The 14,075-nt window shown below is 39.6% G+C and overlaps 2 protein-coding genes across 2 annotated transcripts; both read right to left on the bottom strand.

Annotated features, from left to right (window-relative positions):
• Window positions 1-2,821: 2,821 nt before the first annotated feature.
• LOC148086671 (arrestin domain-containing protein 2-like) lies at window positions 2,822-8,177 on the bottom strand. Its single transcript, XM_087784856.1, has 7 exons — window positions 7,823-8,177; window positions 6,502-6,719; window positions 6,268-6,370; window positions 5,347-5,603; window positions 5,107-5,269; window positions 4,120-4,286; window positions 2,822-3,772 (listed from the first exon to the last, which is right to left on the bottom strand). Exons 1-7 carry the CDS (start codon window positions 8,094-8,096, stop codon window positions 3,719-3,721), a joined length of 1,236 nt encoding a protein of 411 aa, XP_087640982.1. The 5' UTR covers window positions 8,097-8,177; the 3' UTR covers window positions 2,822-3,718.
• A 106-nt stretch (window positions 8,178-8,283) lies between these two features.
• Window positions 8,284-13,702, bottom strand: LOC148086670 (arrestin domain-containing protein 3-like). The gene is made up of 3 exons (XM_087784857.1): window positions 13,386-13,702; window positions 12,675-12,927; window positions 8,284-8,874 (listed from the first exon to the last, which is right to left on the bottom strand). The coding sequence occupies exons 2-3, from the start codon at window positions 12,925-12,927 to the stop codon at window positions 8,861-8,863; spliced, it is 267 nt and encodes an 88-aa protein (XP_087640983.1). The 5' UTR covers window positions 13,386-13,702; the 3' UTR covers window positions 8,284-8,860.
• Between the last annotated feature and the right edge of the window lie 373 nt (window positions 13,703-14,075).

Here is a 14,075-nt window from a genome sequence, read left to right as displayed (position 1 = left end):
TGACTGGACACACATCCGTCCATGTGAGATATGTTTCAGCACGAGGCTCCTCAGAGACCTGCGGAGTTCCTCAAGGCTCCAGATGGGGGAGCTGGTTGTCCCACTCTAACGCTAAAAAACAAGCGATAATCTGACGACGACACCACATGAATGTTTTCTGGCGGATCGTTTTGTCTACCGGTACAGTAGCACGGTAGCAGTTCTGTCTCTGAGCTGTTCAGAGAGTTGACTTCCTATCGGCTGCTCTGTTGTGGAGAAGCTCTGACAAACACTGGAGACTCCAGTCCAAATATTTTCCACGCTGCACCAATCCACGGCCGCACTGACACTTGAATAACTTCCCTGAATTCCTCCACTGGGAAAAACACACAACAAAACCCTCGGATATCTCCAAGTGGTGTGTCCTCACGTTCTCAGCATAGCACACCAATCTTGTATTATGGTTTGTCTGCTCTTCTTCCCTTCAGGCTTGTTGTTGGAACGGAGGGCGACTTAGATAATCCGGAACAGACGTCACTTCAGACTGTCGAGGCAACCTTGAGATGAAGTTTGTTTTTTGCAGTCCAGCTATCCATCCATCCGTCCGTCCGTCCGTCCATCCATCCATCCATCCATCCATCCATCCATCCATCCATCCATCCATCCATCCATCCATCCATCCATCCATCCATCCATCCATCCATCCATCCATCCATCCATCCATCCATCCATCCATCCATCCATCCATCCATCCATCCATCCATCCATCTATCCATCTGACCATCTAACCATCTAACCATCCATCTGGTGCAGACCGTCTCTCTGTCCGTCTATCTATCTATTCCTGCTTGATTCACGGAAATTAATTTGATATTCAAATGTCCTCTGTTCTTCTGTGGACAGTTATAAAGTGTGTTTGTTGCTCAACATTCTTTCAGCGTTACGTTTTGGTTGTTGACCTCAGACACACGTCAGCAGATGTTTGTGTGTATGTCTTTGATGTAAATCTCTTATCTCAACTCCATGTAAGAATGTCAAAGGTAAATTCATAAATATGTTCTCAAATTCCAATTCCTAATATATGTATTTAATATTTCTGGTAACCGATTTAAAATGGGTCTTAAAAATGTGTTAGTTATGGTCTTTGATGGTCTCTTTGTGCGACACACGCAAATATTTAATCAAAATACATATTCTTTATACCTAACAAAACATTCTCTACAATCTTTAATTAGTTTGAGTTTCAGTGAATAGTTCCAGAGTTAAACCTGTTATCGTCGCTGAAATAGTGCTAAAGAGACACGCAAGAACGTCAAGCTCCGTGAGATGCCAGACCATAATTAAATGAATTGATTATTAGGTGTTGAGATATCTGAAGTCAAAATAAAATGTTTTATAAACTCATTCAAGACCAAAATAAAGGAGAGAGACTGATGATGATCAGTCTTGTTGATTCTCAACATCTGAAGATGGGTTTAAAACCCTAAGAGGCCAAACGGACACAAACCTGTTCTGTGTGAACATGTGAGGAATTCACCAGGTCATATAACCAGTCTTCAGTCAATTAACCAGTCATTATGTGGTGGAAAAGTCACATGTTGAGTCACAGAGCGAGAGAATGAATCACAACTATTTATAAATGTGATGATGTCAGCAGTTGCTGGAAAACTAAGGATGTTGCAACATTATTACAACTGTCAATCACTTTTTTCATCATCTGAGAATCTTTCTATATCTTTCTTTACTTTTAAGTTGTTCCAGTCGTTATCTTTCCTTTTTATTGTATTTAGCATCTAGAAACAGCCCTTACTTACTTACTTAATTTGTTTGTGCACACATCTGTGATTTGTGTTATTTATTAACTTCAGATTACAACTTAAGTTGTATATCATATTTCAAAAGTATTCTAATTTTCTCTTATTGTTGTGTTATGTTATGAAAAAGGTTCTTTCAGTCGTTGATGGTGTGAGTATGTGAATATTAAACAAAAATTGGACAGAAGTCGTCCCCTGAGGAACGCCAAAGGTTCTGTCTTACTACAAATTTGAAGGTACTGTTGTTTCTTTGTTATTGAATTAAAAGATTGCTTCAATCAAAAAACATTTGTACCAAATGTGGCTTCAATTAAACAATATATGTTTGTAACTTATTGTATCACTAAAAATAAAATGTTTTCAATGATGAAGAGTGTTTGGAAACTATTCTTTTGAATTATTTATTATCTAATTAAGTGATATTTTGTGTTTAGGCCATGTTATGAGTAGGCTATACATCTTAATTATTCAATCCCAAAAAAGTAGCATTAATAAATCATGTAAATGTTGGATTTTTTTTTGTTATTGTATTGAAAAAAGTTAGGAAGTATTTTTTATTGAAATTAAAAGGAGTTCTTTACAAGTCGTTTGTTTTTTTTGTTTGTTTGTTTTTTTGCATCTTATTAAAAAAAATGTTTATTGAAGCAAATACATATTTTTGGGTTGAAGACGTGTTATACTTTTCAAGTAACATCATTTATTTACAATTCAAGGAGAATGTTATCATTTAAGCTAAGATGGTCAGTGTTCCCACACGTCACAACTTTAACTCCACATGTGTGTCGAGAAGTCGCCGATCCTGCTGGTCCAGGAGGAAAACAACCTCTCAAAGTTGTGTATATCATGTTGTCGTCGACACCGGCAGAAGTCGTGCCTGTAATTATTGTACCAATCTTCTGGGTGTGTCGGGCTTCTGCTGCCAAGTCTGTTCTCGGCAATTATTCGACCGACGAAACACGTCCGACCCGTTTTTGAGACAGACTTGGACTACTTTGATCCAGGCTGTGGAGGACGACAGGAGGCGGACGTACTTCAAAACATTTTATTATAAATCAAATACAAAAACTTTGGCTGGAATATTTTGTAAAAAAAACAAAAACAACAACATTGTGTTTTTTCAGTGCGTGACGCGGCTGCTGTCACCCAGCTTACCCTGAAAACTTCTTTCAAACAGTTTGTATTTTGTTTGGGGGCGAGCAGAACCCAGAGTCCTTTTTTTTTTTTTTTTGGAATGTTCTTTGTCCACACACACACTCTCGGCTTCAGCGCCAATGCTGAGCAGTGTGTTGCTGTGGCCCCTCGCCACCGAGGCATCTGGCTCCCATCAAAACCCTCTCCACACCACATGGCTCTTTGTGTTCAGCAGCTGGGAGATCCATCTCCGAGCCTCGTGTGGCTTCCTCAAGCTCTTATCTAAACACTTCACCACCTGAACTTGTACAGTATTTTGTTCTCGGCTTCCAAACACAACACAAGTTAATCTTAAAACGGCAGATAATTAAGGCAAACGCGTTTTTTTTAAATTCCCTTTTACATGTATTGACCTGCGTCAGAGAGAAGACCACTGCAGGAGGATCTACTGCTGACACCCGCGACACCGGGCGGGCGTCTCCGTGAAAGATGACGGTTTGACCCGGGACTCGTCATCGGAGGCGGCAGCTGTCCATCAATGCTTCCGTGTCAGAAGAAACGATGGGAAGGATTTTCGTCGTGAGAACCATCGGGGAAGGACGGGGACCGACGTAGCAGCTTCCCTTCCGTCAGGAAACTTCCTTTAAGAAGCTCCACTCTCTCTCTCCTCTGGGGGGGGCTCCGTCTGGGCAGCACTGTGCAGGACCGAGAACCGATTACCCCGAAGAGAAGTGGATCCAGGAGACGACAAATCTCTTGATTGGTTAAAGTAAGAAGCTGGACGTGCCAGTGGTTCAATACGTCATGCAGCGAGGTCTCATGTTGATGGGCTGAGGGTTCGGGTCGATCTGAGGGGGAGGCAGAAGATTCTGGTCAGTTTTATAAAACAAAAAGCATAGAAAAGACCAGAAAAGCACCAGGACAACCCATACAACCCCCAAGGAGGTCATTTGACATGACTATGAAAAGCAATCATTAAATTAGCCAAACAACTTCCATGACTCAACACCGTTCAACTCCAACCAGGAAATTACCGTATTTTCAATAAAGTGCACTTGATTATAAGGTGTATTAAGTGCTTTGTGGCTTTGTAGTTTTTGGAGACAATAACGTTTTTTAAATTGACACTATGAATTGTTTTATTGAATAAACTTTTGTTTCGATGCGTCTCTCTGTTAAACGCTTCCCGACTCACCTCGCAGTAGACCGGCGGAGGCCGAAAGCGAAACTCCTGCACAAACGCCATCAGGGGGCGCTCCAGGATCCCGCTCAGGTCTTCGGCAGGCTGTGGTGCTGCTGTGTTGTTGTTGTTGCACTGCTCGGCCTCCTCGTCCGTCACCACCGAGCTGTACTCTGGGGGAGCTGTGGGAGAAGGAGCGCGAGGGTGAGTCTTCAAAAATACTGCCGAGTCGACACATTCTTAAGAGGCTATTTTAAGCGTATATAGAGATAAAATACACAAGTTGTCCAGCGTTAGAACGGATTCCGAATTAACTGAAAAAGGATAAACTTTGATCACATAATAAGTGTGTTTCTTCTCTGCTTTAACTCAGAATTTAGGCAACAACGCTTATTTTAAGCTCCAATTGCCACTTAAAATGACCTGGCCCGGCTGGTTTTGGCTTCCATTGAGCAACACTTGACGGAAAATATATTTGAGCAGACTTTCTAAGAAGCATTACGTTCATAGCAAAGTGTGTGTCTAGAAGGGATGTGAGAAAAAATGCATTATTATTTTAATATTATCATTTATTATAAAAAATATATATATATTTTTTTAAATCACTGTACTGTTTTGATTTTATGGCTTACATTTCAATAAATTGTGTTTAATATTACATCCTCTGTGGCTAAGTAAACAATGAAATTGCGCAAGACTGTGACAATGACTGAGGACAAGAGGATACAGTCGACTCTAGCAGCTTTTAAAGCTGATGTTTGGACATATTTTGGTTTTAAAACAAATGAAAGTAGTAACGACTTCACCAAGAGTCATGTGGTCTGTAAATTCTGCAACACCAGAGTCAAGTACTTGACAATACTACAAATATATCCTTGAACAATCTTGCAAATACACACTCCTAACTTTAACAAAGAAAGTATTGTGAAGCCGACTGTGTGTCTACAACGTTAGCATCGATCCACAAAAATAGGGACACATGGAAGTTGTGCGGACACTCACGCTCAGGCTGCTCTGGGATGGCCATGCGGAGCCACTCCAGGTTGACGCTGTACTGGCTGCTGACACTGGACGTCCTGCTGCCGAAAGGATGCAGCGGAATGGTGCCGATGACCAGCGGCAGCTCAAGGCAAAGCTTGGAAGTCCCCGGAACGTCGACGCACACCTGAAGGACGAAGGATAGTTGAAGTCAACAACACAACAACATCATCGGAGAGAAAGAAAGTGGAAGAGGAGCTTCACCTTCAGCATGTACTCCACTTTGATGATGCGGCACTGCAGGATGGACGGACCCACGGGGGGGATCTTGAAGGCCCGGCCGTGCCACGTTTCCCGGCGTCGGGTGCCCACGATGTCGCCGCTCAGCGTGGCCACCACCGAGCACTTCTGCTTCATGGTGCCGCGGGCGATGAACGTCTGAGTCTGGGTGATGAACGCTTTGGGCACGATGGACCGGGAGGTAGAATTGTCGAACTCTGCGAAGACGGCGATCACGTCGCCTGTGCAGCGAGAGAGAGAGAAAAAGAGATTGTTACTGACCTGGATCAGACTTTGAAAAAGACTGAAAAAGGAAGAGAAGCTATGTAAACTTTAATGTTTTATAAACACATTCAACAGTGGACAAAAGAAAGGTGGCACTTTTGAAATGTTGAAACTCAATTTAATTTTTAAATGCAAAACCTTTCCTTCCCCCAACCCAGAGTCATCTTTGGAATGAAGATGGTTTAATTTTAACCAGATTAATTTGCGAATAATCCGTGTTGAAAAATGTACTCTGACAGCCTTATCAAATAAATAATTAATTTTATTTGTTTTTTCCAATATTTATTTGTGTATCACCTGCAACACTGGGAAACGAATGTCACTTGCAAATAAACTGATTGATAATCACTTGTTCAACAGCTTTACAAATTAACTTTGTTAATACTCAAGGTGTATTTTTATTAACAAAGTTGTTTGGATACAATCATTTTTTAATTAAAGCTTGTAATGCAGCAGAACTTTTTGACTGTCGGTTACTTCCCTGATGACACAAGTTTAAATACATATGTCAAGTCTCGATCAAACTTCAAAATATATATATAAAGTAGTTATCAGTGGATGAAGGGATGGTTTTTGATTGGATTGTCATGATTATTGTGTGGTTTTGGTCGACTGGCTCACCTGGTGTGTAGCCTTTGCGGTCGATCTTTGCCGTGACAGAAACCTGTCCGAAGTTGCGGTACCATGTTCGTGCCGTCTTGTCTTTGGTTCCGGCCTGTGGCGCCTAAATAAACAAACATATTTTTTAAGTGACCGAACCCGTGTCAAGTTGTGTGTCACAGGTGTGTCACAGGTGTGTCACAGGTGTGTCACAGGTGTGTCACAGGTGTGTCACAGGTGTGTCCGGGAACTCACCAGAAGAGCTGGTGTGTTGATGTCGATGGGCTCGATGACCGTGAACTCCTTCTTGATCTTCTTGACCGAGGCCCAGGGCCGGTGCAGCTTGACCTTGACCCAGTAACGAATGCTGCCGTGTTTCCCCTCGAAGGAGGTGACCAGCGTCTCCTCTGGGAGCTGGAAGCTGAAGGGAAACTCGTGTCTGCCCGCAGGAAGGATGGTCATGTCGCTGTTGTCTGGAGGAAAAGAGAAAAAAAAAAGTGTTTTTTTAGGACACGGCAAAGTTTGTTTTTGAACCGCCGACACTTTCACAATACTTTCTTTGTTCTGAAAATCACTTTCAACGCGATGGGATATACTTGTTTTTCTCTTCACGCGTGTTGAAATAGAAACCTCTTTCAGGGCAATCACATGGCTCGCCCAGAGGGGCGGTTCCTGCGCCATTGTGCTGACTGAGAACATGTTTTCCTGGAGCTGCACGATACAGACCCTTCAACACGTGGTCTCATTTAACATCACCTAGTTTTCTGTGTGTGCGAGTCCCGAAAACACCCGAAGCGGGTCTTTAGGAAGTAGCTTTTCATGCCGAGAAGCGACACAAAGCCGAAGAAACTCTCGGTTTCCTGCCTTGGCTTGAGCAAACACCTCGGCTCCCGATGAATGAAGGATCTGAGGCCCCTCCAGGAGAAAAACAACCCGGGATTTATTTCCAGCAGATGTTTTGACATTGAAAGCAGCTGCTGCAGAACCCCCCCCCCCCCCAGTCCATTTCTCCACCCACTTTCATTTTAGAATTGTTGTTTTGAAAGTGGAACAATAAGAACTTGACGGACACTAAAGAACGGAAAGTTGAAAAGGAAGATGACAAACTTAGATGCGTCTTTGAATGAGGAGAGTTACACTAAGATGACAGTGAAGAAAATAAGAGTTCTAACCTTCTTTACTTCATAATTCCCAGGTAAATAACAGCAAGAATGACGAATATGAGCAATAAAGAAGTAGTTTTCTACAAAAAAACAGCCTTGATGATGAGACAAAAACGGACTTTATATACTGAAAAATAAAACAGCGGGTTGAATTAAAAGTATTATGTCAAGTTTTGGACAATAGTTGTGTTAAGTTAGTTGAGTGTAATAACGTTTGAATTATTATTTATTATACTCAACTAAAGGAATACAAGTATTCGCCCAAAAAATGACACAATATATTTAATTAACACCCAGTTTTATTCTTACAGACCAGGATGGCAGAATATATTTTTTATGATTTAAAGAAATAAGAACGAGCGGCGCGCGCCAGAGTCTGGGGCCGCGTCAGTGCGTGTGCAGACCGGACTGACCTGCCGGCAGGAGCGTCTCTCTGCGGTTCAAGTACTCCACTTCGTCGCTGTAGTTCTGCGTGTAGGCGGTGCTGGAGCCCGCCGACCGAGACTCGGTCCAGTGCACTTTGGCGAACCCCTCGGCGTGGAGCTTGAGCGCGTCCACGCGACTCTCGCCGCTCAGCTCCAGCACCACCCGGCCGGACACCACGTCCCCGCTGCTGAACACCGGCGGGCAGTCGAGCTCCGGGGAGTCGAAGACGAGGTCCAACTTTTTCAACTTGTCAAAAATCATGGCTGCGGCGCGTGTAAGTCCTCCACAGTGAAGGTCTAGTCCTGAAGTTTCTCCTCTGAAGGCACTTTATGTTTCTGACTTCTGACGGCGGCCCTATTTGGAGTCTCGGGGGTGGGCGGGGCTTGTTATTATGCAACGTCTCAGGAGAGGCGCTGCTGCGTTCAGGTAGTCCTGCCCGGCTCCGAATTCACAGTGTTCACCCAACAAAAAGTTATTTTGCTTTATTATCGTGGACATGATTTGGCACCAAAAGTGTGGCAAACAGAGTTCAGCACTTCTCCGATTAAAAGTGATATTTCGGTGGGAAATGATTAAAAAACGCAGAGACTGAACCCAAGAATAAGAATTTTAAAACAGTTTTTATTTCGGTTTCCAAATGTATCATAAGACACGGTGTAATCTCACGAGATAAAACAATCGTAGCAATAAAACAAAATTCAACTCCAATATAAGATAATAAAAACTATTACTACTACACTTGGTATTCGTGATATTCATTTACTTTAATATTCAACAGCACTGATTTTTTTTTTATGTTTATTATTATTTTTTGCTTCATAATTTTTACCGAACCGAAACAAAAACTACGTAAATTCCCCACAAGTCACAAGACAATTCCATCACATGGCCACTCGTAAAAAAAAAAAACATTGGATGAGGGCATGTCTTGACACAACCAGCGAGAACCCCGGACGGATCCTGAAGGCAGCACCATAAACATGTAGCTGGGTGTGGAGACTGTGAGGAAAACAATCTGCCATGACTTATGTTCTGCTTCCTAGAAGAAAGAAGGCTCACTGAGCAGGAACAGGTTTGCTTGAGGCCTGTTTACTCCACTTGTAACATGCATCTGTGTTCAAACACAACCTTGCTGCAGGACAATATGCAACTCATGCCATTAAAAATGTTTCTCTGAGACACAAAAACAACTGGAAGGATCTTGCAGAACAAATCCCAACTCTTTGTTCAGACTTCAAGTCTAAAACCATTTGCTTCCCTAACAAAACGAGTCCATTTTTGCAATGCACGCCAAAGATTTAAGAAGAAACACAAAAGTCCGAGGAAAGAAAAAGTCCGAGAAAAACAAAGTTGTTTACTCTTTTGTTCAGGAGAGTTTGGCTCTGTACTGCCCCCAAGCGGTGCAGTCAGGAATGAGGAAGTGAAGAACTATAAATGGTTGTCTTTTATTCTGCCCCATTTCATGTTAGGCGACATGTATTTATCAATAATTAATGTAAACTGATCAAACTGGTTTCTATTCACGTCATCTTATCCACAATGAAGGGAACTAACACACCGTTTAAATCAGTTGAATCACCCCAGATAAATATACATGCAAATGACTGGAACCATTTATAAACGACTTTGTCCTTAAATTTACCATAGAAAGTAGGTTTCACACACAGAACTTAACTTTTACCAATAAACCAATTAAGACAAAGGTTCTTTCTAAAAGTAAGTAAGTAAGTAATTTTTATTTGTATAGCGCTTTTCCAGACCAGGGTCACAAAGCGCTTAAACAATCAAAACAATATTCAATAAAGTATATACTTTAAAGGTCAAGATAACACTGATAACAACACAGGAGTTCCAGAAAATCAAGGAAACGCCTGAACAAATAAAAACGTCTTAAGATGTTTATGAGAGAGAAAAGCAGTGTTTGTTTATCTGAAGTATTTAATTGCATATAAAGTTGAGTTTCTTGATATCTATTTATTTGTCTGATGACCCAGTTAAGTTGTTTTGCTCCCATTAGAAGATCTTTACGAGATAGAGCTGACACTAGAACCAACTGCGCATCCTTGTGGTGTTACATAACTACTACATCAGAGCCAGAGAAGATAGGTTGATTAAATACATTTGCAAAATTCGACTGCATTAAAAAAAAAAAACCTTCATAATATAAAGAAACAATTGAGGACGTTTTTCCCCGTTTTTGTCATCTTTGGGAGCATTTATTGCCCTTCAGAAAGATTTAAGTGAGAGAGTTGAGTTTCTCCTTTTACATAAAATGAATGATTTTGCATATTTTATTGGATTGTTTTATGTAATGTATTTTTTTCTTTTTAGTTGTACCATTATATTAACATGCCTTCATTTTTGCTCGATGGCCCCTCACAACAGACACAATTGTGACCGGCCACCTCTAATATAAGATTCCGTTTACTCTTGTAGTGAAAATCTAGAGAATTCTGGTTAATATTCATATATTTTTTTAATATCAGTTATATGAACAGTTTTTGTGTTGGATAACTTAAATTAAAAAAGTAAGTACAAGTACATTTATATTTTTCAAATAAAGTTTTTTTTATATATTACATAACAAAAAGAAGAAGAAACATCTGTGCTTTTTTGAGTTTGAAGCTGCAAGTTAGATTTCCCCTCGCACAAGACTTCCAGAAAGTACTGCAGTTTTTTGAAGAAGTTTTTGGGTAAGAAGAAACTTGCTTCACAAAAGGTCATTTAAATATATATTTTTTAAATAAAAAGAAGGGACATAAACATAATAAAACCAACTCAGCTATCATATAAATCTATTGGCCAGAGAAGTGGACAAACACACACCAGCTGTGAAGAAACAGCCGTCAGAAGACGAGCAGCTGAACTTCCTGAAACGTTACCAGATTTAAAAGAGCATTAAGATACGTTCAAGTATAACAGAAACATAATATTGGGGACTACAGAAGATAGTTGGTCTTTAAGAAAGAAACCTTTTACGAGAAACACTTTATCAATGAGGATGCATCAGATCAGACCAAGTTTGTGTTCGAGATCTACAGGTGGTGAAAGTAACAAACTGTAATTCTGTGTTTAACAGAAACACGGTCATTTGGAGCCACTTCATAGATCAGTCTTCTATTTAAAAAGGCATTTTAAAAGCTTTTTAATAGTAAAAAACATGTTGTTTTTTTAAAGGAAAGAACATACGCTCTACATGGACACCGTTTTTTTAGGTGAACACACAGCATTATTCAAAACCTTACAGGAGCCAAGGTCTCAATCAGACATATTTACAAAAAATGTTAGGCTACGTTAAAAAAAAAAAGAAGCAAGTTCCAGAAACTGTTAATATAAGGTACACTGAATGATAAACTTGCTTTGAATCTCTGAACATTTGGAAGATCTAAATTATGTTAAATCCTAATAAAAATAAATGAAAACCTATAGGTTCTGTATTTATCAGAAGAAAATGTTTTGAAATAAATGTACGTATTAAGTCACAATTTAAATGAATCTTGTCTGTTATGTGGTGGTAAAGACGAAAAAAAACGACCCATGGGTCACAATTGAAAGGATAATATTTACAGATTTATGTCTGAGGTGGGAAATTATTTTTTGCAGGTTACATTTGTGTTTATTTCAAAGTGAAGCAGTGATTTCACATGCGTTTGTGTTGACATTCATGCTCTGTGGCTCCACTTACCCCTGAACTAGTAAGAATTGTTAGTTAAAAAACTTCATTTATTTATTCAGCAAATAACTGCATGTGTATTATTACACATTATTAGTTAATATGTGATGTGCGGCTGATATTCATAAACTGTGCTTCGACTTGTCCTGGATCTGTTCACGCTCAACACAGCACCTGAGCGGTGACCCAGATAATCGGCACGGGACTTTCGTCAAGGTAGATAAGTGTGTTGTAGCACCAAAAATATTGACTCACCAGCTCAAGTTTACCCTCAGCTGAGGTCAAACTCGATAAAGTTTTTACAGATTTTGGGATCAAACATTAACAGCTTTGTTTGCTCAACTATTCCTGGCTCACGCTGTCAACAGCTGATTTCTCTGAAGCAAAACACAGGGTTTATCGGAAAAATTTTTTTTTTAATAAATGTATTAAACTTCTAGACATATTAGTGATAACATTTCTCAAATATACATGCAAAAGCAACATCTGAAGGTGCATTCAGAGTGCCAGAGGAGTTCTTAACACTTGAACAATCCCCCCTCTCTCTCTTTTATTCTTTTAGTATGATATCAATTCATTACTATGGATTATTTAGAAAATATCTATGTAGCGGGGGAACAATTTAATTTAGTATAAAATGTACAATTTCGTACAAAAATGAAGAGAATGAAATAAGTTATAAAATGAGATAAATAAAGAAGTGAGTTTTATTTGTATAGCGCTTTTCCAGACCAGGGTCACAAAGCGCTTAAACAATCAAAACAATACTCAATAAAGTATATACTTAAACGATCAAGATAAAACTGATAACACAACAGGAGTTCCAGAAAATCAAGGAAAGGCCTGAACAAATAAAAACGTCTTAAGATGTTTCTAAAAGGAGTCAGTAGACTCCATGAAAATAATAATATATTTATTCTTTATTATATAATTTAATATTTTTATATTATTTAATATTATCTAATTATTTATTTCCATCGAAATAACCATACACATTTTTAAAAAAGAAGTGTATTACAGAGCTCACTAAAGACGTTCATTTTTCAAAAGTATTTATACATTTTCAGTGAATCTATATAATTCATACAATAATCACTTCATTCACCTGCAGGAAAAACAACAAAGATTGCGAAGAGTGTATAAGTAACGCAGTGTTTTGTACTGACCTCGGATCAGATGCTGCCTCTTCCTGAAGTAGGTGATCTTGGAGGTGTAGTCGTTGTAGACCGACTCCATGCCGCGGTTCTCCAGCCAGTGTGCCGTGGCCACCCCTCGACCCTGCACCTTCATGGACTGGACTTTGGTTTCGCTGCGGAGGTCCAGAACCACCAGGCCGGTCACCAGCTCGCCCACCGTGAACGCCGCATCGCCGGGGCTGTCCAGCTCCAGCGTGAAGGACCTTATGGAGCTTAAGGTCATCTGCCACAGAGAGGATCAAATTGTACTTAAAATGTCAGACTGTGCATTTGTTTAGGTTTTTAAATATTTTTTCCGATATTTTTTTTCTTTTTTTCCCCCCTAAGATTGACTTAGACATTAGATTAAAAAAAACGTTTACTTTGGAAGACTTAAGATGAATAAATAGCAGCGTAAAAAGGGCTCACTTGTTAACAATTTTCGTCCTCAATATTCAGTTTGGCTTTTGAATATTTCAAAATTAAACTTAATTTTAAAAACCGGGATAGAAACTGCTGACATATATTATTAATAATAAAAAATAAATATTTAATACATATTTAATGTATTGGATTACAACTCATGTATGAATAAACATCATTCGAAACAAACGTGTAAAAAATAAACTAAAAATAAAGAAACATGACTAGCATAGCACTACAATAAAAACAAAAACATGCATAAGACTCATGACAACATACCGTCACGGATCACCAGTATATTGATGTTTTCTTCTGTGACTCAATAGAAGATTGTTTTGACGACAGAGATTCAAATCGTGTTTCTTCCTCCACCGGCTGTTCAATCTCAGCCCAGCGTTTATAAACCGCGAGCAGGTGTCGCAGCCAATCAGAAGCCGGAGCCAGGTGACGTCACACAACAGCAACTGCGACCTATATTGACTGATATTTAAAAAAAAAAAAAACAATTACAAAAATAAAAAAGAAGAAGAGACGATACGAAAATCAATAGGAGTCGGAATTCTTCTGACTAAAAACCTGACGTCCAAACGAGCACCCAAAACACGAAGCACGTGTGTCACGTACTCGCTCTTTAACGGCCGGAACTTGCCTTCAAAATAAAAAATGCCTATCTTTTTTTTCTATAATATTTCGCCTCTGAAAAATTGATCATCGAACAGTGAAACATAAAAATGATGTTTTCTTATATGAAAAAACGTCGCGTTTGGATTTTATTTTGAATAGGAGGTGATTCCGAAAAAACATTCCTCTATTATTTTGAAAGGCTCATTTACTGTCAAAGCCATTGTTTTAAATAAGTGTGACACAAACAAACGCTACGATGACAAAGCATAGCAAAAAAAATGAGACATTCATTCATTCATTTATTTTCAATCGCTTTATCCATCACGGGGAGACGGTAGCCTATCC

Source organism: Callionymus lyra, chromosome 2 (genome assembly GCF_982586985.1).
Source record: "Callionymus lyra chromosome 2, fCalLyr1.hap1.1, whole genome shotgun sequence".
In the NCBI taxonomy this organism is placed as follows: domain Eukaryota; kingdom Metazoa; phylum Chordata; class Actinopteri; order Syngnathiformes; family Callionymidae; genus Callionymus; species Callionymus lyra.
Note: the sequence above shows the minus strand (reverse complement) of the source record. Positions and strands in the feature narration are given on the sequence as shown.

Excerpts from the sequence above, each read along its gene's own strand:
- LOC148086670 (XM_087784857.1), bottom strand. The coding sequence starts at position 12,927 with ATGACCTTAAGCTCCATAAGGTCCTTCACGCTGGAGCTGGACAGCCCC.
- LOC148086671 (XM_087784856.1), bottom strand. The coding sequence starts at position 8,096 with ATGATTTTTGACAAGTTGAAAAAGTTGGACCTCGTCTTCGACTCCCCG. Across the intron at positions 4,287-5,106 it reads CATCCCAGAGCAGCCTGAGC|CTCCCCCAGAGTACAGCTCG; the intron begins GTGAGTGTCCGC and ends CTTCTCCCACAG. Across the intron at positions 3,773-4,119 it reads CTCCGCCGGTCTACTGCGAG|ATCGACCCGAACCCTCAGCC; the intron begins GTGAGTCGGGAA and ends CCTCCCCCTCAG.